We start from the raw sequence: 23,878 nt of genomic DNA, 5'->3' as shown, positions 1-23,878 counted from the left end.
AAAACATGAGCTCAAGCCGATTAGTAGGTAGGCAATATAGACCCTAACATTATATGTAGTGTTCACTTGTTATATCTCTTTAAATTGTAAAATGTATTTATATTAGAAGAAGAAAAATTTTATTTATCATCATCCTCTACTCCACACACCAACATATTATCTGTATTTTTTGCCGAATAATTTTATTTAAATGCATTTACACCACACTATCTACATGATATAATTGGATTGAAAAGACAAATTTTAGAATTTAAATCTTACAAATTAAATGATACCTCACCTAAATGGTGTGTAAAGACTGCTATTAGAAAATTATAGAAAAACTTAATCAATTCTAATAGGAAAAGATATGGTAGATATAATGTATGAGAACTCCCTGGTAATCATTTGCACTTCAACTAAAAGGAAAATGCTAAATGTACTTAGAAAAATTTGCAAAAATCTTACTTCTCTACATGTTAATTATTGATATGCTAAAAATCATCAAAAAATTTCAAAAGAAAACTAACAAAATAAATCTTGTGAGTAAAATTGTAAATAAAAATACAAGTACATTTAGCCTTTAAAATATTAACTTTTGGTAGATTTGGCTTTTACAAACCATCGGTTATGAAATTGAATTGTCTTTAATATATATTTACAACTATAAACATATTCACATCTACATATATATATATATATATATATATACACACACACACACATACATATACACATACATACATACATACATACATATATATATATATATATATGCACATTCACTCATAATCATCATCATATCAATCCAGATACAGCAATATCAAATTTCTTGCAACGTCACTAACCAAAAAAGAAGATACCTGCGTGTAATATACATAAAATTTCATCCCCATCAACATAAAAGAAAGAAACCCTTTTATCTTGGCAAATCTAGATTACAAGCAACCGTCATCTATAATCTTAAACCAAACCCTTTTTTATGAATTCAACCAAAAACTTGCAGATACCACAAATTATAAATTTAAGAAGGAAAATCCAAAATGCTCTGCCTTGGTCTATCACTGAAACTAACACATCACAATGAAATATCCAGCAGTCAAATAAAATACCAAAAATTCTATGCACCACGGTACAAACATCGAGAGAATCACACTGATTAATGATCCTGACCAGTTTTGTGTAGGCATCATGCAAAATGTGATGAATTTCCACAGCTCCTCAAGCAGAGATGGCCGTTCTCTCTGCTGCATCGTTAACCTGGGACTTCTCCTTGAAACCTAACATCTTATTTAACGCACCAACATAGGCCTTGACACTAGAAACAACAATATCCATTCCTGCGCCAATCCCACTGGCACCGAAGAGAAAACCCATTTAAGTGCTGACTCTGAATTGAAGGCCTTATCTGCCAACATAAGGCAAAAAGGGGGGGAGGGGATAAAACATTGTTTACACGCCATACCTAAATGTCCGATGAACTGCTTCTCCAGTATGGGCATGAGTAGTTGTGCGACTGTTATCCCCACGAATTAGAACGCGGGTGGTAGCAATTGCATCAATGCCTTCTGTGACTGCAGTTAGAGAGTACTCAAGAAGGGTTACAGGCTCCTGCATAAAAATGTAAAGAAGAGCCTTATTCGATCATGATAGGTTGTTCTACAAGAAACTCAGCTACGATAACATCACCATCGAAAATGGCTCCAAATCACAAGAAACTCATATCTAAACTGTACCCCAGAAACAATCTCATAAGGAAGATTTTTCAAGTTTTTGTGTATCATACATTACATGTTCTTCAGGATCATCTTTGGATTTTCTTAATTACCAATCCTAATGCTTTCCAACCTCCATACTAAAGGCAAATATGTGTGTTTTCTGGGAATAATAGCATAACTTTCAATGTTCAAAAAAACCTATAGAAAAACACAAAACCTTCTTAACATTTGTCTCAAACCTTCACGATAAGATCAACAGCTTTGTAAGCTGAATCTACTGGCCCTGTTCCAACTGAGCAACCAACATGCTCTCTTCCATTAGCATCAACAAGTTTAACAGTTGCCGTAGAAAGACCAAGAGTCCCACAAGTAACCTGTGTATTAGGTTCATGTAAATCAGAGAAAATGCCATTGAAGTCTAGCCAAATTGGACAATGCATACGACATTCAAAAGAAAATTCTACATTTACCTGCAGATCTTGAAGTTTCCAAACAACTGCTGGCTGAAAAACTTCATCAGAAACCAATGCTCTCAAATCAGCATCAGTAACTCTCTGGAATTGGTAAATAATATATGAGTGCATATCGCTACATAAGAAACAAATAAGGCCATGAGCGCATGGCAGGTATACAAGGTAACAGGGGCAGAATTACACATTCAAAAAGTCACAAAATCACAAGGCAAACTCTAATAATAAATCCCCCCCACGCCCCCACCAGGGGCATGGTAACATGTGTAAACAGGCATATACCAAGAACTACCCAAATAAAATATCAACAGTCAACTATCTGAATGCTTGCCAATTTTTCCCATCCATAAAGACACACAAGGACATGGTAGCATGGTAACCATTAATCTAGTACCACGACGTAACCACACCAGGGGACATTCGAGATCCTAAACATGATCCACAAGAGGATAAACAAGGATCAAGCTTCAGGTCCAAAGAAATAAACAAATGTGATCTGATTCCCATCCCGAGCTAGCTGGAATACTTGAGGAGTCTAAGTTTAGCTGTAATACCTAAGGAATCTAGGTTTCAAGTCAATATGTCTAACCACCCCACCCACACCCCACAAAAAAAAAGAAAGAAAATTAGAGCATCCAATTTTTTAACGTTTTTTTTTTTTATAGGTAAACGATTATATTATATTAATACGAATAGCCAAAGCCCGAGTACACAAATGGTATTCAAGAGAATACACCTGTTTAGGTGGGAGAAATAGAAATAAGAATAGCATGAAAATCGAGGCCATTGAAATCTACAACTTTGACCGAAGGAAAGAGAGTTCTAATAAACAGTAATCTAATCTCTTCCAAAGAGTGCTCCATTGTCTTCGAACGTCCGGTCATTTTGTTCCTGCCAAATACACCATAGAATACAGACAGAGATCATCTTCCACACAACTAAGATTTGTGGAATACTGCCGAGGTCTGGCCAACAAGCCAGAAGTTCGACTTCTGTAGCAGGCATAACCCAAGCTAGTTCTACCCGTCGGAATACATCGGCCCATAATGCTCTAGCGATCTCACAGTGTGGTAGAAGATGCTCCACAATCTCACCACTTTGCTTACACATATAACACCATTCTACCACTATCATCTTGCGCTTCCGTAAGTTATACATTGTCAAAATCTTTTCCAAAGAAGCTGTTCATGCAAAAAATGCCGCCCTAGAAGGGGTCTTATTTCTCCAAATTCTTCTCCATGGAAAGAGATTATTTTGCGATTCTGTGAGGGCCTTATAGAAAGAGCGAACTGAAAAAATACCTTTTCTAGCAGGTATCCACCACAAAGTATCAAACTCCCTAATTGCTTAGTCTCATAGAGTATAAGAGTTGGAAGAATTCTGCAAAATTGTTGACTTCCCAATCTTGGGCCGCCCTAGTGAAGCTCACATTCCATTGTAGTACATCACCATCCCTCACTATAAGGTCTGCCACTGAAGCTTCTTTCTCACATGCAAGTATGAAATACTGTGGGGAATGAGTCCCTAAGAGCTTGATCTCCACACCATATATCGTGCCAGAATTTAATTCTTGAGCCTTCTCCCATCACAATTCTAGTATGCTGGACAAAAACTCCCCACCCTCGTCTAATGTGTTTCCATAGACCTATGCCATAAACCCCACTTACCCCCCCAAAACCCACCACAAAGCTCCATATTTGTAGTCAATCACCGACTTCCATAAAGCTTCACCATATTATAACGCTAAAGCCATTTCCCAAGTAAAGCCCGGTTGAACACCCTCAGATTTCTGATTCCCAAGCCACTAGAAGAGATTGGGGAGTATATATTGTCCCACTTGACTAGATGGAATTTAAATTCATCCCCAAGTCCGCTCCAAAGGAAATCACAATGCAGTTTCTCATTATGTGTTGCCACACGCACAGGGATTGTGAACAAGGATAAAAAATAGGTAGGTAGGTTGGAAAGAGTGCTCAATTTTTTAACCTTAAAACCTGTTTCTCATAATCCCATCTTTTCAGAATGGCCTAAGCTTAATGAGACCACCAAAAGTTGTAAAATGGTTGCTGTCCAAAATTTTGCAACACATTATACAACTCAGCAACTTTTTCACCTAGAAAGTCAAGAAGCTATCAGAACCTGCTTCATCTAAAAATCCTTGTAATCCTTTCCCACCTCATTGAACTTTAAATTATGGGTTACCCTGCCTCAACCACTGACAATGAGTTGACTGTTCAGTAAAATCACAACATTAATGAACATTCAATGATCTACCTTTCCCCACAAATAACTATTACAGGATTGTATCATTCCGCTGTTAGGCTCCAATAATGACACAATAGAGTGGATGAAACTGCACTGTGCAGTGCTAACTCTTTATCAGTTCCTATAATTTCTAGAACTGAATCTAAACTTCAAATTTTTTTTGGTTATTTTAGTAGGAGAATTTTTTTTTTTTTTTATAAGTAGTAGGAGAAATTATAAATGGAAATGCATAAAAGTCGAAGCTCACCACACTTGATATTTTATAGAATCAAAAAAGCAATAAAAAGGTTATCACTTGCTCCTACTCACCTTTTTCTGATCAGCTACTGCTTTGAAGCGCCAAAATATACCCTCAAGTTGCTCATTGTCAAGCTCATAACCAAGCTAAAACAATAGGATAAACCAAGTGGTAAAGCGTACTAACAGAGAGAAGGTGATTTATGATTTAATAAACCAAGCACAATGGGGCAAGCAGCAGAGTACCTCTTCAAGTCGCTTTTTCAAAGCATGGCGTCCACTGTAACAGTAAAAGACAGTGAAGGGAAAAAAAATGGAGAGTTCCATATCATATTAGAAAATAAATTTCACAATGAAAACAGCTCTGATGGATATACCCATGAAAATAGCTATACCAACCAAAATGAAAAAAGAATGTAAGCAAAATAATACTATGAACTGATGTCAAAGAAGTGGTTGGCACTTAGGGATCATTTATTTGTAATTTAGACAGGGTGAATCAAATAGCCCAACAGCAGAACAGTGTTCTGACAAATATTTGCCAGCTAAAGATGAAAAACTAATTTATGCTTTCATTAAATTTTAGAGAAACTTCATTCAGTCTCAGGATGATTATGAAAACTCACGGCATGACAATGTTCTCCACTTCTTTAAAGGGAAACTAAAGAAGTTGAAAGCAATGAACTACTACAGCCAACTCATAAAAAAAAAATGAACTACTACAGCCAGCAAGAATAGAAGCTTTGCACACTGAAATGCATCCTACCTAAGTTTTCCAAGGACAATTCCAGCTTCATTGGATCGTTCGAAGCCAATATCTTCAGGAGCTATTATCTCGTATGTGCCTTTGTGTTTAAGCATTCCATCCTACAAAATAAAAGGCTTTGTCACGGCAATGGAGACAGTGTAGGACAATTCTCTTAATAGATGAAATATTGTTTTGGCGTTTAAGAAAAATCCAGATTGAGGAAAATATATTTCTAAAAAGTTTTTCTTTCCAAACAAAGCCTAAACCTATGTCTTCCTCCTCAAACTAAAGTATAAATGTCATGCAAAAATTGTTCCATTAAATGTAATCCAACTCTCAAAGTTTTCAATTTAAAAATATCCAAACTGCTTCAATAACTAAGAATATGGATTATGGAGTGCCAATGTCGAAGCTCAGAGCAATGATGCTAATACTTCAACATGCTAAAATTGTAGTTATAATCAAATCGGTAATCAAAGTCAAAAGGCATCATTAAGGAACTAACCACCATATTGCCTGAGACGGGATTTGCCAAAAAGGCCCTCGGCTGAGATAAGTAACATAGTGACTTCTAATAGCAACTGATTATATGATTTTTTACAAGAAATCTTTATTAATAAGTGTAAAATATGCAACCTCAGTATACAGGTACCATGCAAGAGAGACATCTATCCAGAAGAAAAAAAAAAAGATACCATTGTAAGCAGGGTAGATGCAGTCCATAGAAGAACGCTGATAAAAAGACTTCTATTCAGCATCACTGCTCTGTAAGAGTTTTCTCTCCGTGCACTTTTGGCTTTTCCTGGTTTTTTTATTTTTTTCTATTCTTGTTTCTGGAGTTTGGGTTGTCAATGGTGGTAGTTCCGTGAGGTGATTTAGCATGTAGTTCTGTTGGGTGTTAGGTTCAGATTGGTAGTCCAGTTTGGTGATTATCGAGTTGGTGTTTTTTTTGTTGTTGTTGGTTTCGATGGGAATGTGCAGAGATGTTTTCATTGAACAGAAGTTATTCTCGTTTAGGAAGGAGAATGATAGATGGTGGAGTATAACTGAGAGTAGCCGTCGTGTGGTAAAATATGTATCATTGGATCATGAAGCTTTGGGGTGGTTGGGCTTTACGGTGAAGGAGTGTGCTGCGCCCTTGGTTTCTCCTGACTTTTTAAGAACACATAGGAAAGGAAACTCAGTGTTAATGGTGCAGAGGGGAAGCAACCACAATGGCAGTTTTTTTTCCCTTTCGGAGTTTGGACACGATAAGAGAAGGGGTATGATAGTGGTACCGGAAGGGAGAAAGGGTGAGGGATGGAGGAAATTTGAAGACACTATTAAGGAGCTTACTCTTTCATCCTCTGTTTGGAGTGGGAGAAACAGAGGAGCTTGTGTTCTGGTGTCTTCTCAGGCAGGCAAGATGAAGGGGCACAAGGGAGGTGGAGGTGCTCCTTCGTCGATGGTTGTTGGTTCACGATCGTACCGTGAGGTGGTGCAAAAGGTACTGCCTCACGTAGTGGTCCCAGACACATCCAATACAGAGATTGTGCGAAGAAAGGAGGGAGATGAAAGTGAACTGTTGGGGCTAAATGAGGATATATTGTTACGGTCGTTGGCTGATATGGAGGAGAAGGTTGGGTTTCTTTTAGAAGATATTCTTAGTCTTAAACGATGTGTTAAAGGGAAAGAAGTTATGAAGATGGGTTTGGGTCAGGTGGGTAAGGCTCATCCTGTGCAGGCTAGGATCGTAATGGGCCCTGGGCCTGGTCAACAGAAGTCTGGCCCAAAGAAAGCATGGGTGTCTCGGGTGCAGAACGATGTTTCGGCCCAAACAACGAGCATCCCTCCTACGGCGCCGATATGCATCTTGACGGACTCCCCACCGGCACACCGGCACAGAAACTTCCGCCGGACACCGTCGACTACCACGGTGAGTCTGTACAGTCATTACATTCCGGCACAGAAGTTGGCAAGTTGGTAGACATTGTCCAGACAATGTGCTCTTCTCCCGCAATGCCGATATGGGTTTTGCCGGACTCCACACTGATACAAAAACTACCGCTGGACAACGTCGACCATCATGGTGAATCTGTTCAGTCAATATGCATAGGCTCTGTGATTGGTTAGTCGGTAGAGGTGTCGGCAAAGGATGGGTCTTCGTATGATGATCTCTCGTCGTTGTCGCCTGGGGTTTTGAAGACACGGAGCCAGTCGCACGAGGTGGGGTAAGGCTCTGATGCGTTGCTTGTGCTGTCAAACATGTCAGAGCATGTACCAATGGTGAACCAATTAATTTTGACCGAATCCAGGGGTGAACCAGTTTTAACTTGTAGCTCGGAATTGGCTTTATTTTCTTCTGATAGAATTGGAGAGGGGGGGGTTTCTCTAACTCCCCTGTGTACACTTCCTCCCAGCTCTAAATATGGGAGTTGTCCGTCAAATTGGGTTTTCAAGAAGGTAGAGGAGATTCAAGCAGTGATAGGGATTTCTTTTGGAGGTTATGAAGAACAATTCAAGGCCCTTCTTATAGCACTTGAAGCTAGCCATTCCAAATCAGCTTCAAAGCAGGATAGAGAACTTAGACGGCTAACCTGTTCCATTAACTATGATGCGAAGGAAGGGAGTGGAGGAAGGGATAGATTGAAAGGGAGGGGCAATCTAAGTTTCTTATAAAGCCTAAGATCTTATCATGGAATGTACGTGGGCTCAATGATCGCAATAAACGCCTTCTTATCAAATCTTTATTGCGGATGTGGAAGGGTGATGTTGTTTGTTTTCAAGAAACAAAGTTACAATTCAATGATAGAAGAATTGTGCGAAGTTTATGGGGGCTCGTATGTGGGTTGGGCTTATTTGGCTTCTTTGGGAGCCTCAGGAGGAGTTCTAATAATGTGGGATAAAAGAGTGGTAGAGGTGATTGAGGAGTGTATTGGAGATTTCTCGGTTGCGACGCTGTTTAAAAATGTAGTTGATGGATGGGAATGGGCATTTGCAGGTTCCTATGGTCCTAATGTGGACAGGGACAGGAGAAGGTTGTGGGAGGAGTTGGCGGGCTTATACTCACTATGGGAAGTGTCGTGGTGTTTGAGGGGTGATTTTAACATTACGCGATTTCCTAGCGAACGTTCAGGGCATATCCGAAATTCTGTGGCTATGGTGGATTTTTCCGAGTTTATCTTTGATCTGGATCTCATGGATCTCCCTCTGGTAGGAGGAGAGTACACTTGGTCAAACGGGAGGGTTTGGTCGAGATTGGATAGATTCCTTGTCTCTCCCTCGTGGGAAGCCCACTATCAGGAAGTAAGCCAGAAACAGTTAGTTCGAGTCAGCTCAGATCATTTCCATATTCTTTTAGACTGTGGGGGTATTCACAGGGGTCGCCGGTATTTCAAATTCGAAAACATGTGGCTATCAGCGGATGGGTTTGTAGAGAAGGTGAGTGCTTGGTGGTCATCATATCAGTTTGTTGGTACTCCAAGTTTCATTCTAGCAGGCAAGTTAAAGGCGTTGAAACAAGACCTGAAGAAGTGGAACTTGGAAGTGTTTGGTCATATTGACGATCAGAAGTCTGCAATGTTGGAGGAATTGCAAGAGCTATAGTTATGGCAAACTTGGAAAGAGTTCTGTTGGCAGAAGAGATTTCATGGCGTCAAAAATCCAAGGCCCTTTGGTTGAAAGAAGGGGATAGGTGTACTAAGTTCTTTCACAAAGTGGCTAATTCACACCGGCGTAACAATGATATTGAGTCGCTTCAAGTAGACTCTCAGGTGATTTCTTCCCCTCCCAAGCTAGAAAACCCATATAGTACACAATTACGAGACCCTTCTCACAGAATCGGATTCTTGGAGGCCGAAGCTTGATGCCTTGCCTTTTGAGGCAATTGACTCACAGAGAGCGTGTGATATAGAGAAACCTTTTGCGGAAGAAGAGATTTACAAGGTCATCTCTGGTATGAATAAGGATAAAGCACCGGGTCCGGATGGTTTCTCAATGGATTTTTTTCAAACTTGTTGGGATATTGTGAAAGGTGATGTAATGCAGGTCTTTAATGAATTTCATTCTTTCCAAAAGTTTGAAAAATCCCTCAATGCGACCTTCATTGCTCTCATTCTCAAGAAACACAGGGCTTCGACTATTGAGGACTTCCGTCCAATAAGCCTGATCAGTAGCATGTATAAGATTATTGCGAAGGTCCTGGCCAACCGGCTTAGCCCAGTGCTAGAGCATATCATTTCCAAGTCTCAAAACGCATTTATTCGAGGGAGACAAATTCTTGATTCGGTACTCATTGCAAATGAGTGTTTGGACCACAGACTTCGGAAGGGAGGATCAGGTGTTGTTTGCAAGCTTGACATGGAGAAGGCGTATAATCATGTGAACTGAGAATTTCTCTTATACCTGCTTGAGAGGTGTGGTTTTGGGGTTAGATGGAATTCATGGATGCATCATTGTATTTCCACGGCCCGATTCTCAGTTCTAGTCAACGGCACACCTGCTGGTTTTTTTGATAGTTCATGGGGTTTGCGGCAGGGAGATCCTCTATCCCCACTTTTATTTGTTATAGTCATGGAGGCGCTAAGTAGGATGATGCAGGCTGTTGTTGGAGGAGGGTTTTTAGCTGGTTTTCAGGTGGGCAATGGCTCTGGTGGCTCTATTATCATTTCACATCTTCTTTTTGCAGATGATACTTTAGTCTTCTGCGAAGCGGATAATAGCCAAATTCAAACACTACGAACATTGCTACTTTGCTTCGAAGCAGTGTCAGGGCTCAAAGTGAATCTAGGTAAGTCTGAAATGGCTCCTATGGGTGCGGTTCTTAATATCCTCAGTTTAGCAAGCCTGCTGGAATGTAAAGTGTCTTCTTTTCCAATGAAATATCTGGGCCTTCCGTTGGGAGCAACGTTTAAGAATAGAGCTATGTGGGATGGGGTGGTGGAGAAGATAGAGAAAAGATTGGCTGGATGGAAACGGGTATATTTATCAAAAGAGGGTCGCCTCACTCTTATTAAGAGTACACTCACTAACCTCCCCACATACTTTCTATCTTTATTTCCTATGCCTGCAGGGGTGGTAAATAGGATGGAGAAACTATTTAGGGCATTCTTATGGGGAGGCATGGGGGAGGAATTTCATCTGGTTAGATGGAAAACAGTTTGTGTCTCAGTTGTGAATAGAGGATTGGGAGTGTGTAACTTGAGGACTTTTAATAAAACTTTATTGGGAAAATGGCTTTGGAGATATCACTTGGAGGAGGGAGCAGTATGGAAGAAAACAGTTGATGCTAGATATGGCGTCGCTAGGGGAGGGTGGTGTTCCAACGAAGTAAGAGGGGGATATGGTGTGGATTTATGGAAGTTTATAAGGAAGGGGTGGCCATGCTTTGTAAATCAAATCTGTTTTGTAATTGGTGAGGGCGATCGAATAAGTTTTTGGCGGGACATGTGGTGTGGAGATCAAACTTTGGAAAGGGCTTTTCCGATTCTATATCGTATTGCAGTTGATAAGGAGGCGTCAGTAGCGGAAGTGCGACTATTTTCTCATGGCTCGTATCAGTGGAACATTCTCTTTAGTAGGGATTTACATGACTGGGAATTATCTATTGTTGCAGATTTTTTCAGTTTACTATATTCTACAAGGACCCCTATAGCACATCGTGATCGTTTGAAATGGAGATCTAACAATCACAAGTTAGGCACAGTGAAGGCGTATTATAACATCTTGACATCTCGATAATACTCCATTTCCCTGGAAGAATATTTGGAGGTCTCGTGTGCCTTCTAGAGTAGTTTTTTTTGTTTGGAGTGCCGCCCTTGAGAAGATATTGACCACGGATAACTTGAGAAAGAAAGGATGTGTAGTCATGGAGTAGTGCTACATGTGTAGAAAGAATGGAGAATTGGTGGACCATCTCTTACTACATTGTAAGATAGCAAGGGCGTTGTGGGATGAGATTTTTCAAATGGTTGATTTAGCTTGGGTTATGCCTATGAGGGTGGTGGACCTGTTGGGTTGTTGGAGGAAGATGCAAGGTTGTCATCAAGTGGCAATGGTGTGGAAGATGATTCCGTCGTGCATCATGTGGTGTATTTAGACGGAAAGGAATGCGCGCTGCTTTGAAGATAAGGAACGCATGCTGGCCGAGTTGAAGAAATATTTGTTCCACACATTATTGTCTTGGCTTTCCGCCAATGTATTGCAGGGGGGCAATGTTCATGATTTTTTGTCTTTAATTTATCGTACGTAGAATGTATTTAGGTGTTCTTCCGTATACTTCCTGTATACATGGGCTATGCTTATTTCATTCATATATATAATATTGATCTTTTACTAATAAAAAAAAAAAAAAAATTCCTCCATTGTCCATTCATAGTTCTCAAAGATTCGATTATTTCTTTTATTCCAAATACACCAAATGAGGAATATAGGGATGAATCACTTTCCACAATACTACAATTTGTGGGCAGCCATCTAGCCTTCTCAAACCATAATTCTTCAGGCATGACCCAGCCCATTCTAACCTGACTTAAGAAGTCACTCCACAATGCACTTTCAATCTCACAATGATGTAGAAGATGATCAATGGACTCCCTGCTCCTCTAGTACATCAACACCAATCTATTATGAGTATATATATATATATATATAAATATATCTTCCTTAAATTATCCATTGCGAGAACTTTCCCAAATGAGGCTGTCCAACAAAAAAATGCTACTCACTAAGGTGCCTTAGTCCACCAAATGCTTTTCCACGGGAAGAGTTGTTATCGTGAGGATAGAGAATGTTATAGAAAGAATGAACTTTGACAACCCTCTCTTTGAGGGGGCCCAACAAATCTTAACGAATCTTGTCTTCACTCCCTCTTCAAATTTAGTGGAATATTTTTTTTTTATCGATAAACAAAAATTTTATTGATCATGAAAACATTTAGTGGAATATAACAGAGTAAAGAACTCACTAAAAGCATCCTTCTCCCAATCTTGCGCTGTTCTAATGAAGTTAACATTCCATTGAATAGTATTACCCAAAATCTCCAAATTGTCCACCACAGAAGCATCCTTAGCACAAGCAACACGATACACATCCAGAAACACTTCCTTAAGGACCCTATCTCTACATCATATATCATGCCGGAGCCTGATTTTGATCCACTTCCCACCTCAAATCTATATGAACAGAAAATTTTCCCCAACCTTTCCTTATGGTCTACCATCAACCTACCTCGTACGGCCCTTGTACCTCATTTGTACCATCCTCCCCACAAGCATCCATATTGGGAGTTCACTATCTCCCCACATGGAGCATGGTTGAATAGAAGCAGACTACAAACCCCCATCCCACCTTCCAAAATTGGAGAAAAGATCTTGGCACAAGTTATCAAATGGTATTTTTCTCCTTCCCCTAATCCACCCCGTTGGGAATCTCATTGTATCTTATCATTGTATCTTCTCAATGCGCATAGCTAAACTAGTAGAAAGTGGAAAAGGAAACATGAAATATGTGGGCAAGTTAGAAAAGCTGCTTTTGACCAAAGTGAACCACCTTTGGACAAATACATCAACTTCTCCAATCAAAGCTCTATCTCTAAATAATCTCACCCCATATTGCCTTTGCCTTAAAGTGGCTGCCAATGGAAGACCCATATACTTAATTACTTAATGGTGAGGAAGACACCTTTCAATTCAGAATACCTGCCAAAGCTGCACACATTGGCCACCTAACCCACAGGAACCTGAGTTAATCCAGTGATGTCCATCTTCCTTTTGATAGGGTTCCACCTACGGCTGTAGATTGGCATTGTGATCTTTAAGATCGCCAACCCTTACACACGGCGTAATCACGTGTAGTGAGGAATTGCATGTGATGTTTATGTATGATGTTAAGATTTATGCATATTGTGTAAAAGTAAGTCTTATTTATTATAATGTGTGATATATTTGCTTTCTGAGTCGTGGAATCATGGTTTGTTTATATATATATATATATAGAAATGTATATTATCAGTGGTTTGTTATTATATTTTAAACATCCCAGGTAGGGGTGAACAGAAACCGACGCAACCGGCCACCACTGACTGGCCGCATCAGGAACCGGCTGGAACCGATGGAGAACTGGCCAGCATGCGATGGAAATTTGAAGGAACCGACGTTCAGCAGTTCGGTCTTGGTTTGAAGCTAGACCGGACCGCTGAACCGGCCGATATCATAAACTATTTTTTTTTTTAATATACCCTAATCAAAATGACGTCGTTCCACTTAAATTTAAGTAGAACGGTGTCGTTTTGCACCTATAAGTATACAAAACATAATGGAAATGACGTTGTTTGGTATTAAACTAAACGGCATCGTTTTATTCAAAATGCATAAAAAAAAATATGTATGAAACAACGCAATTCCACTTAAACTTAAGTGGGTGGACTTCGTTTCCAGATGGGGTCTTCTTCCCCAGTCACTTTCTCCCCGAGTCACTCCTCTGCAACTCTCTCTCTCTCTCTCTCTATTCTCTCAGAAGAATATCGCTGCTAGGGGAACCGAACTCTGACCAAGAACCGCCAGAGAATCGCCTCAATTGGTTTCCTCCTCCCCATCGACCGGTTACACTCAATTGCTCCCCCATTTCTTCAGATGTCGGTTGGCGTTGATTTTCACCCCTAATCCCAAGTATCGAGTTCAATGATGGGTCCGCAACCCAAGTTCAGCTCTTTGAAAATCGAGACTTAGGGCTTGTTTGGAAAGTGAGATGAGATGAGAATTTTGTGAATAATAGTAAGATAGTTTGTGAATAGTAATGAGATAGTTTGAATTGAGTAATTTTTAGATTTTGGGAAAGGAGAGAGAAAAAGTTGAATAAAAAATATTATACAAGTTAAAATATTGTAATAATATAGTTTTAGAATATTATTTTTGTTTGGAAATTTGAAAAAGTTGTAATTGTTTTTATTTAAAAGTTTTAATGATTAGTTTGAAAAAGTTGAAATGATTAATTTGAAAATTTTGTATTTGAATTAAGTTTGAGAATAAGATGGGATGAGATCAAATGAGAATTTTGTGTCTCATCTAAGGCTCCAAACCTTATGCTATGATTAGAGAGTTTCATTTATGTTGCATTTTCTAGTATTAAGAATTTTATGAAAAACTGAGAAGCTTATGGGTTTTGCAATATCTGATACAATTAAGTTTTATAAATAAATTAACAAAATGTAATCTTTGTTAACAGAATTCTTTTTTACCTGTCTCTTGGAATGTTTATGTTAGTAGCACCAAAACTCTAATTTTTTTATGTATATAAAAGAACAATTAATAACTTTTGTTTTCCAGTTAAGAATCCTTGAGAGTTCTTTTTTAATACGAAGAACCCCTAGAGTTCTAAATTCAAGAGAAGAAGTTAATGCAATCACAACAAGTACCGAACCAATTTTCCTGCCCTTATAATTCAGAGCGGAATGGTATGTGTCCGTCATCATAAAATCGTTCCAAAATTCCATAGACAATTGTACAACCTCACCACTCAACATTCTTGCTGGAGGATAAAGAATCATTTGAATTACAGTCCATTGACAATTCCAACTCCACCTTTTTACTGTCTTTTGTTCCACCTAATCTTTTTCATTTTCCGATTTCCAACACGCCTAACCTTTTTTATGGCTTCAAACTGGACAAAACTAGCCCTCTTTGGAGACTATCAAACCATCATATACTAGGTTTTTACTGTCTTCTAAGAAAGCAAAAAATGTAATGTGACAAGATGCTAAAGGCAAGCACCTTACTGGAACTGCCTTGCTTGAGGTTGAAGAAGTACCATAAGAGCAACTCACCTTGCCTGATTCTATCCTAATTTAATTATGAAAAAGTGCGTGCACTTACAAATGTCCAACATCTGCAGCCATGAGATATGACAGTTTGACCGGGCTGATCAATTTGATAACCAGTGTTCAAGTAGTCTAAGGAATCTTCTATAAATAATAATAAAGGAGTCTGCTATAAATTTACTACAAATACAGCCATACCAATATGTTGTGCACAATCTCTGTAACATTCAATTGAAAAATGGTTTCCATGACAAAGAAAAGTTTCAAAAGCCCTTAGTAAATCCAATTAAATTCATCTACGAGGATACCAACATCCAATGCCATAATCTTTCTGTACTTACACCAACCTTTAAGGCCCTCTTTTCAAAAGAAAGGGAGACACAAGAAGCCTCATAAATTTTATTTCAGCTCAATAGACAAAAAAAAAAATCAGTACTTCAGATGTAATTGCAAAAAGAGAAATGATATTTACAGTCGTGGAGTGTGCAATCGCCACACAATCCCTTTGAAATGAGTAAATATGGGACCCACATGGAAAAAAAACTAATTTTTTAATAGTGGATCTCACTCTTTTTCAAAACAACTGCGCAACACTTGCGCATTTCATGACTGTACGTAGCATTACTCTTTAAGAAAAGACAGATTGCTTGCTAGAACTTCCTACTAACTTTCAAGAAAATGTACAACAGAGAAGGTACATTCATAGAGATAATCGGTTGATATGTACCTGGTGGATACCACTTTCATGAGCAAATGCATTAGCACCAACAATAGCTTTGTGTGGCTGCACATGCATCCCGGTGTATTCTTCTACCTAAACAATTAAGCTATTAAGTATCATAAGGGAATTCAATCAACCAGAAAATAGGTGTAATGTGTTTGATACATTACCATCTTGCTTGTTATATAGATATGTCGGGGATTAATCCCAGTATAAAGACCTCCAAACAGAACCTCCCCATGGCATTTTAAGGTCATCACAACCTATATATTTGTAAAGCATGTTAAAGCAACTTAAACAATGATAGTGTAGCACATGCAGAAGAAAAAGTGGTTAAAACAATACGAAAGGATATAAGGATACGTAACCAATGCAAATTACAAATGCATTTGGAGAATCTTAAACCCACAACCTTGCCCTCCACGCAAATCTTAAGGGGAACAAAGTGCCATTTGCATTAGAGCTCATAGGCTTTAACCTAGGTATTGCACTTCAAAAGGATGCATGAGACGACAAAAACATTGTAAAAAATTTATCTCACTCAGCATAGTCTTATAACTCAGTTCAATTTGCTAATAAAGAATGCATAAAAGGATATACAATACAGATCAAAGTCCATTCAATGATAAGATGTGAGAATCGAGTGCTAAAAGTTTGAAAGGTTTCCAAAATTTATGGTACGTTTGGGTAGTGAGAATATTTGAGAAGTGTTGAAAATATTTGTAAATAGTTATGAGTAGAGATTAGAGTGAGTTTGTGGGTACCATTGAGAGTATTTTGAGTTGTTTGGATGTATGAAGTATGTTGAGTTGTTGACTTTTTGATAGGTAGTTAAAAAATGTGTGGATCTTATAAATATTATACTGATTTTATTTTTAGTAATACATATTATAGTGATTTTTTAATATTAATAAATATTGTAGTGATTTTATTTTATTTTTATATATAATAATGATAAATATTATAATGATTTTGTTTTCATATATATAATAGTGATAAATATTATAGTAATGTTATTTTTTATTTAAATATTATAGTAATTTTATTTTTTATTTATATATAATAGTGATTTTATTTTTTTATTTATATATAATAATGATAAATATTATAGTGATTTTATTTTTTTTATATTTAATAGGGATAAATATTATTGTGATTTTATTTTTTATTTATATTTAATAGCGATAAATATTATAGTAATTTTATTTTTTATTTTTATTTAATAGTGATAAATATTATTGATTTTATTTTTTATTTATATATAAAAGTGATAAGTATTATAGTGATTTTATTTTTATTTATATATAATAGTAATAAATATTTGTGAATATTTGTGAATAGTTATGAGTAGATATTGAAGTGGGTTTGTGGGTCCCATTGAGAGTATTTTAAGTTGTTTGGCATGTGGAGTATTTCCAATAGTACGAGAATACTTGGAAAGTGCTGAAGTATGTAGGCTACCCAAACGCAGCCTTAGACACTACCATGGGCCAGGGAGAAATTTTCAGTATCAGATGGCCGATCCCTTACAATGAATAATTTGCAGACTTTAAGAGCCAGCGAGGGCAATTTAAGAGCTTGAGTACTTATTTATGTAATTGTTCACCCCTCGTTTTAAAAATCTGACAATTTTGTAGGCAAGGTTAGACAATGGTGGACCTCTTACAATTTCCAAGGCTCGCCGAGCTTCATAATGGCAAGAAAGTTAAAAGCACTAAAACTAAATTTAAAGCAATGGAATAAACAAGTTTTTGGCAGCAATGTGACGCAACATAGGCGATCTCTCTTGGAGGAGCTACAGGTGTTGGAGGGAGAGAAGGCAAGATCTCTCTCTGAATCTGAGAAAACCTGCAAAACCCAGATAGCCACAGAACTTGAAAGAGTAACATTAATAGAGGAGATCTCTTGGCAGCAAAAATCAAGGGCGTTATGGCTCGAGGGAGATAAGTGCACGAAATTCTTCCATAGGGTGGCTAATTCTCATAGGAGAAATAACACTATTGACATGTTGATGGCAGATAGTGCAATGACCTAGGATCAATCAGTTATCAAGAATCACATTGAACAGTATTACCAACACCTCCTATCCAAACAACACACTTGGCGACCGAAAGAGGATGGTTTGACTTTTTTAACACTTGATCAGTAGTGTGCAGGGTGGTTACAGAGGCCTTTTTGAGGAGGAAGAAGTGAGTAAAGTAATCTGTGGCATGGCTAGTGACAAGGTTCTAGGCCCCAACAGTTTTATCATGGGTTTTTTCCAAACTTGTTGGGAAGTGATCAAGGGCGACTTGATGCGGGTCTTTCAATATTTTCATACTAATGACAGCTTTGAAAAAAGCCTTAATGCTACTTTCCTAGCACCCATCCCCAAAAAGATGGGGTACGTGGACATTAGAGACTATCGCCCCATTAGCCTTGTTAAGGGGGTTTACAAGATCCACTCCAAAGTATTAGCGAATCAGTTGAATACGGTGATGGAAAAGGTAATTTTGAAGCTGCAAAACGCCTTTGTCAAAGGTAGACAAATCCTAGATTCAGTCTTAATTGCAAATGAAGTTTTGGATGGACAACTTAAATCTAGAGAACCCGGGATACTTTACAAACAAGACATGGAGAAAGCATATGATCACGTCAACTAGGGGTGGGCAGCGCGGCCCTGCACCCCGCTGCCCAGCCCCCGTTAGTCCTGGCCCCGCATGGGCGGGGTGGGGCTCCGTGCCACCAGATGCGGGGGCGGGTGGCCCTGCCCACATCTGGGGCCTCCAACAAAGGCGAGGGGCGAAGGGGGCCCCGCCCCCTTTTTCCCCGCCTCGTATATATATATATATATGTACTTATATTAAAAAAAATCCTAATCATAAAACGACGTTGTTTTGTATCTAGTATGGAGTGTGGAGTGTTAAGAGCCCCCTGCACCCTTCTATGTTCCCTCAGAGTCTCTGAAAACTCTCACTCTCTCTCACTCTCTCATCTTCGTCGTCGTCTGTCTATCGTACTCACTACGCCATCATCGTCCGTCTGCATCTCTGTCGCCGAAGGTAAGTTAATCGAATCCAAACTCCGAAGTGTTTATTTATTTATTTATTTTTGAGTTATGGAGATTGGGGGGAGGATGAGATTAAATGGAGGATGGGATTGTGTCTTTGTGAATTGTGTGCTGTGGAGATTCGATTTGTGCATGCGTTTTGTGATGTTTGTGTTAATGTTTTTGTGTTTTGGTGACTTTAGGGTTTCGGATTGGAACCCTAAATTAGTTTAGGGTTCCAATCTGAAACCCTTAATTATGTTAGGGGTTTAATAGAGTTTTGTAAAAGTGGTGGGACCATTGAGAATATGTCAGATGTGAAAATAGATGTTTTTATGAATGGTACAATAAGTAACTTTAAAAAATATTTTTTACCAAAAAAAAGAAGTCACCTCATGATGGCTGCCAACCAAATGATGGAAGACAAGAAATGTGTTAAAGAAAAGCTGGTTTCATATGTCCAGCCCCAACTCCATTCATTTCAATATATAGAAGGAGCATTTACAATATGGCAAAATATTCTAGAAAGAGAGCTGGTGGAAACGGCAATGGGGACACCTAACTAGAGACACCTCATCAAGGACATCTTGTAAGAGTACAATATAGCATAGCATTCCCTATCACCCACTGTAAAAACCCAGGGAAAGCGCTAAAAAGAAGAATCAATCTGAAGCTTCCCAAGAATCATTTATAAAGCTCAGTTTCACCTAATAAATAGCCAATGTGGGACTTAGCACCCAACTAAACGAGTGTTCTTTTTTTCTTTGTTCTCCTTATTAATATGTTATAGATGGAACCGATTAACTTCAATAACTCGTGGGATACTCTTATGTACACTTAATTTTAAAAATTTAATTTTAAAAATTCTCACTCACACTACGTCAATTCTTTTTTTTTTTATTATTTAGTGAGCTTCCATTCACCAAAGATAAATGTTTGGTTCACAAAGATATATCACAGAAGTATGGTTCACAAACTGATATGACTTGTTGTGGTACATCACATTTAACCACATCAGTTTGTGAACTTTACTTATATGACATCTCTTTGTGAACCTAACACTTGTCTTAACTAAAATTTCACATGACGCTTTGAAGAATTTGGATATGTGAAACAGCTCTTTAAAATGGACTTCTGGTTTTCAATGGCATTGAAAATGCAGCATTAAAAAATATTCCTACCTTGGACAACATGAGGAAGTGGGGCATTGTAGTGATTACATTGATATTGCATGGTACAAAAGAGTGGGGAATTGGTGGATCACCTTCTTTTACATTGTGAGGTGTTAGAATTCTATGAAATATGATCTTTGGCCTCTTTGGGATAGATTGAGAGATGCCTTCTTTGCTATGGACCTCCTACCATATTGGAAAGGATAGTTTGGTAATCATCAATGCACACCTTTCTAGAGGATGAGCCCATCATGCTTATTATGGCATCTTTGGAAGGGGAAATGAGCATAGATTCAAGGATTGCAAAAAGCTGGTGATGTATCTCAAGTCCTTATTTCTTAATACCTTGAATCATTGGAAAACAGCTCAATATGGAGTTGCTCATTCTATTTTCTATTTGCAAGAACTTCTACCATCTTTTCCTTTTGCTAGTTATGTAAATCTCTTGTGTACTTCCTATATACTGGGGTAACCCCCTTTTTTGTCTTCAACAAAATATTTATCTTGGATTATTTGTAAAGATTTCTTATTTATCAGAAAATTCAATTTATCTTGCTTATCAAAAAAATAAGTACATATATAGGTGAATGTCAAATCATTTTACAGACTCTGAAATTATTCATGACAATCAAAAAGATTTTTTTGAAAAAGACATATAACTGGGCTCTTGCCTTACACCTTGACTACCCAATCATCTTGTGCACTACGTGTGATCTCTTGCCATACTGCCTGGTTAAAAGCTAAATAACCATGCCGACAAGCTTGAGGAATATCACAGCACAAGTTATCACTTCATGCTCCCCAAGTTTCTAGGATTTCTTACTCTTTTTCTAGAACTTCGAGTCTGACATAGCCTTGCAAGTTTTGAGACTAATGAAAAAAATTGTGAGGAAGTACATAAGAATTAAGTCAAAAGGGATAGAGAGTAGATTTATAACGCTTAGGACATATAAGGTAACAAAAAGAATCCAATTTTGCTAGGAATCAATTTAAGAAATCAAAAGTAAAAGAAAATCCCAACAATTACTGAATAAAGAGCAAGAGAAAAGCTATTGTGGGGAGAGAGAGAGAGAGACGGAGACAGAGATGCTTGTAAACAAGGATGTATGGAAATTGGGATTGGAAAATGACGTCATTTAATTTTAATTTCATTTTATGACAATGATTCACTATAAGCAATGTGTCTATTAAACACTTACCGTGTTTTCACTTGATACATTCTAATCCATAGTTAAATATGTCATAATTTCAATCCATGCATGCTAACTAGTATCAAATAAGTTGATATGGCTCCCTATCAGACGTATCCACGCTACAAAAATTAGATAAGTTCACATTTCTGAAAAAGTTCACATGATTACACAGGCCTATATCATTACACAAAGTAGACACTAACCTCCTCAAGTGAAGCATTCCCTGCCCTTTCACCAATGCCATTTATTGTTACCTCCAGCTGCCTTGCACCTGCACATGCCCCCTGAACAAAGAAGAAATTAGATCTTAGTACAATTGGATCGTCTTGCCAGGTCAATCAATTGAGTAAAAGAAAACGATTGACTTACTGCTACAGTGTTAGCGGTAGAAAGTCCAAGATCATTTTGGCAGTGAGTTGAGATAATAACATTTTCTATTCCAGGGGTATTGGATTTTATGTCAGCAATCAGTTTTCCAAATTCGCTTGGTACAGTAATACCCACAGTGTCAGGTATGTTTAGAGTTGTGGCTCCAGCCCTGATAACTTCACCCAATATTTCATACAGAAACTCCCTGTCCGATCTGATAGATTGAAAGAAACAGAAGATTGTTACATTTTCTTTTTTTTTTTTATTAGTTACAATTTTATTAAACACAATGTAATAGGTGAAGCCCAAGTACATAGGAAGTATACAACAGAAACACCTAGTTACATTCTAATACTAGATACAATGGCAAATGGCCAACAATAGAGACACATCACCACCCATGGGCTTTTTCCTCTCTCCTGGTAGGCGAATTTTGGCAAGAACGAAAAGACTTGTCATTCCTCTCTATGCTACTTTAAATAGTTGAACCAGCACTACATTAGCAACATCACAATAACCGTAAACTCCTACCCATGAATGAAAACCGTGCACAATAAACTTACAGTAGGAGAAAATGTAGAAAACAAATCAAGTTAAGCTTTTTCAAAATGAGTTGAGTTAAAACCGCAAGCACTTTACCGAGGAAGTTATAAGTTCTTCAGCAGCATGGCCTTTTTAATTTCTGCCCCGCTTCCGAAACAAAAAAAAGCGAGTTCTTGACGGAAAATTTCAAACGCACTATTTTCATTCCACAATCCGATTTTGAAACTACCTCCGGACTTGGATTGCATCTCAACAAGTACGGAGTATACCAGGGATTAGTCAAAAGAGCGATTAGTAAAAGTTGGAACAAAGATTAGCACAGAGAAATGATAATTTTACAACTCCAATAGATACCATAGCCTATGGCACAAAATGTCTTCACAGAATTAGTCACAGACAATAGAAGTGGGCAAGAACCAAAGCATGCAAACCTCCCAGCATCTTCGGGACTAAACTCGACATCCTCGCAGCCCAAGCTCCGGGCAAACTTTACCATACTTCTGGCAATCTCAATCACCTCCGTTTTCGTCTTCCTCAATTTGTATTCCATGTGAATAGCACTGGTTGCTATAAAGGTATGAATCCTTGGCCGCTTCGCGTACTTCACCGCCTCCCACGCCGTCCGTATATCCTTCTCATTGCAACGGGAGAGACCGCAGATGACCGGAACGTAGCCGTCCTTATCGACTGCATTACCGACTTCCTTGGCAATGGCCTTCACAGCCTCGAAGTCGTCCTTGGAGGAGGCGGGGAAGCCGGCTTCGATGATGTCAACGCCGAGTTTGGAGAGCTGACGGGCGATGTCGAGTTTCTCCTTTGAGGTGAGGGAGGCACCGGGGGACTGCTCGCCATCGCGGAGGGTGGTGTCGAAGATGCGGACATAGGAGGGGTCGGAGATGCGGTTGGGGATGTATTCGGGGCGTCGCTTTGGCGTGGGGTATGTAGCCGTTATCGGTGGGGTTTGGTGTTGCTGGGAACAGGAGACGGCGGCTTTTCTAGCGGAGGCATTGGGGAAAGGAGGAGGGTGTGAGGAGGGTTTGGGGGAGAAATGGAGCAGAGAGTGGTGCGGGATGGTTGGGTTGGAGGGACCGGAAGCGGAAATGGAGGTTGCAGGAGTTGTGGCGTAGAATTTGGGGTTTGTGAAAATGGAGGCCATGGTGATTGAGGGATGCAATGGGTAAGAGCCGCCGCACTACTTAGTAAAGATGCTTATAATATGGATCCTCCAAGGAAAAGTCCAGAGATTTATGAACAGTAAAATTCATTTAGACTATAAAATAATTTTAGATAAAATTTAAAAATTAAATAAAATCTTATTATTTTAATATTTAAAAAATTATATTATTTATTATATTATATTTATTGAATAATTAAATTATTCATATAATACTGTTACAATTGCAAAAAGAGTTCTTTTCGTTAGATTGCCCAGTTATTTCCGTTAAAAAATATGCACATATAATTTTTATAATTATTTATAAATTATTTTATAAAATAATTTACAAAATAACATTATTTTCAATAAATATCCTCAATTGATTATAATATTTTTTATACAAAAATGCTGCTCGTACACGGGAGGGGCATCCCCGGCGTACCCGAGAGTCCACGTAGGATTATTAAAACGGTGTGGTTTCGTTTT

The 23,878-nt window shown here is 38.4% G+C and overlaps 1 protein-coding gene across 1 annotated transcript; it reads right to left on the bottom strand.

Annotated features, from left to right (window-relative positions):
- Positions 1-803: 803 nt before the first annotated feature.
- On the bottom strand, positions 804-23,445 carry LOC108987587 (2-isopropylmalate synthase 1, chloroplastic-like). Its single transcript, XM_018960516.2, has 12 exons — positions 22,668-23,445; positions 21,694-21,907; positions 21,528-21,608; positions 16,102-16,194; positions 15,938-16,024; positions 5,436-5,536; positions 4,916-4,949; positions 4,742-4,816; positions 2,168-2,251; positions 1,937-2,071; positions 1,445-1,590; positions 804-1,333 (listed from the first exon to the last, which is right to left on the bottom strand). Exons 1-12 carry the CDS (start codon positions 23,390-23,392, stop codon positions 1,201-1,203), a joined length of 1,908 nt encoding a protein of 635 aa, XP_018816061.1. The 5' UTR covers positions 23,393-23,445; the 3' UTR covers positions 804-1,200.
- Between the last annotated feature and the right edge of the window lie 433 nt (positions 23,446-23,878).

This window comes from Juglans regia, chromosome 7 (assembly GCF_001411555.2).
Source record: "Juglans regia cultivar Chandler chromosome 7, Walnut 2.0, whole genome shotgun sequence".
NCBI lineage: Eukaryota > Viridiplantae > Streptophyta > Magnoliopsida > Fagales > Juglandaceae > Juglans > Juglans regia.
This window is presented reverse-complemented; position numbering and strand designations above follow the sequence as displayed.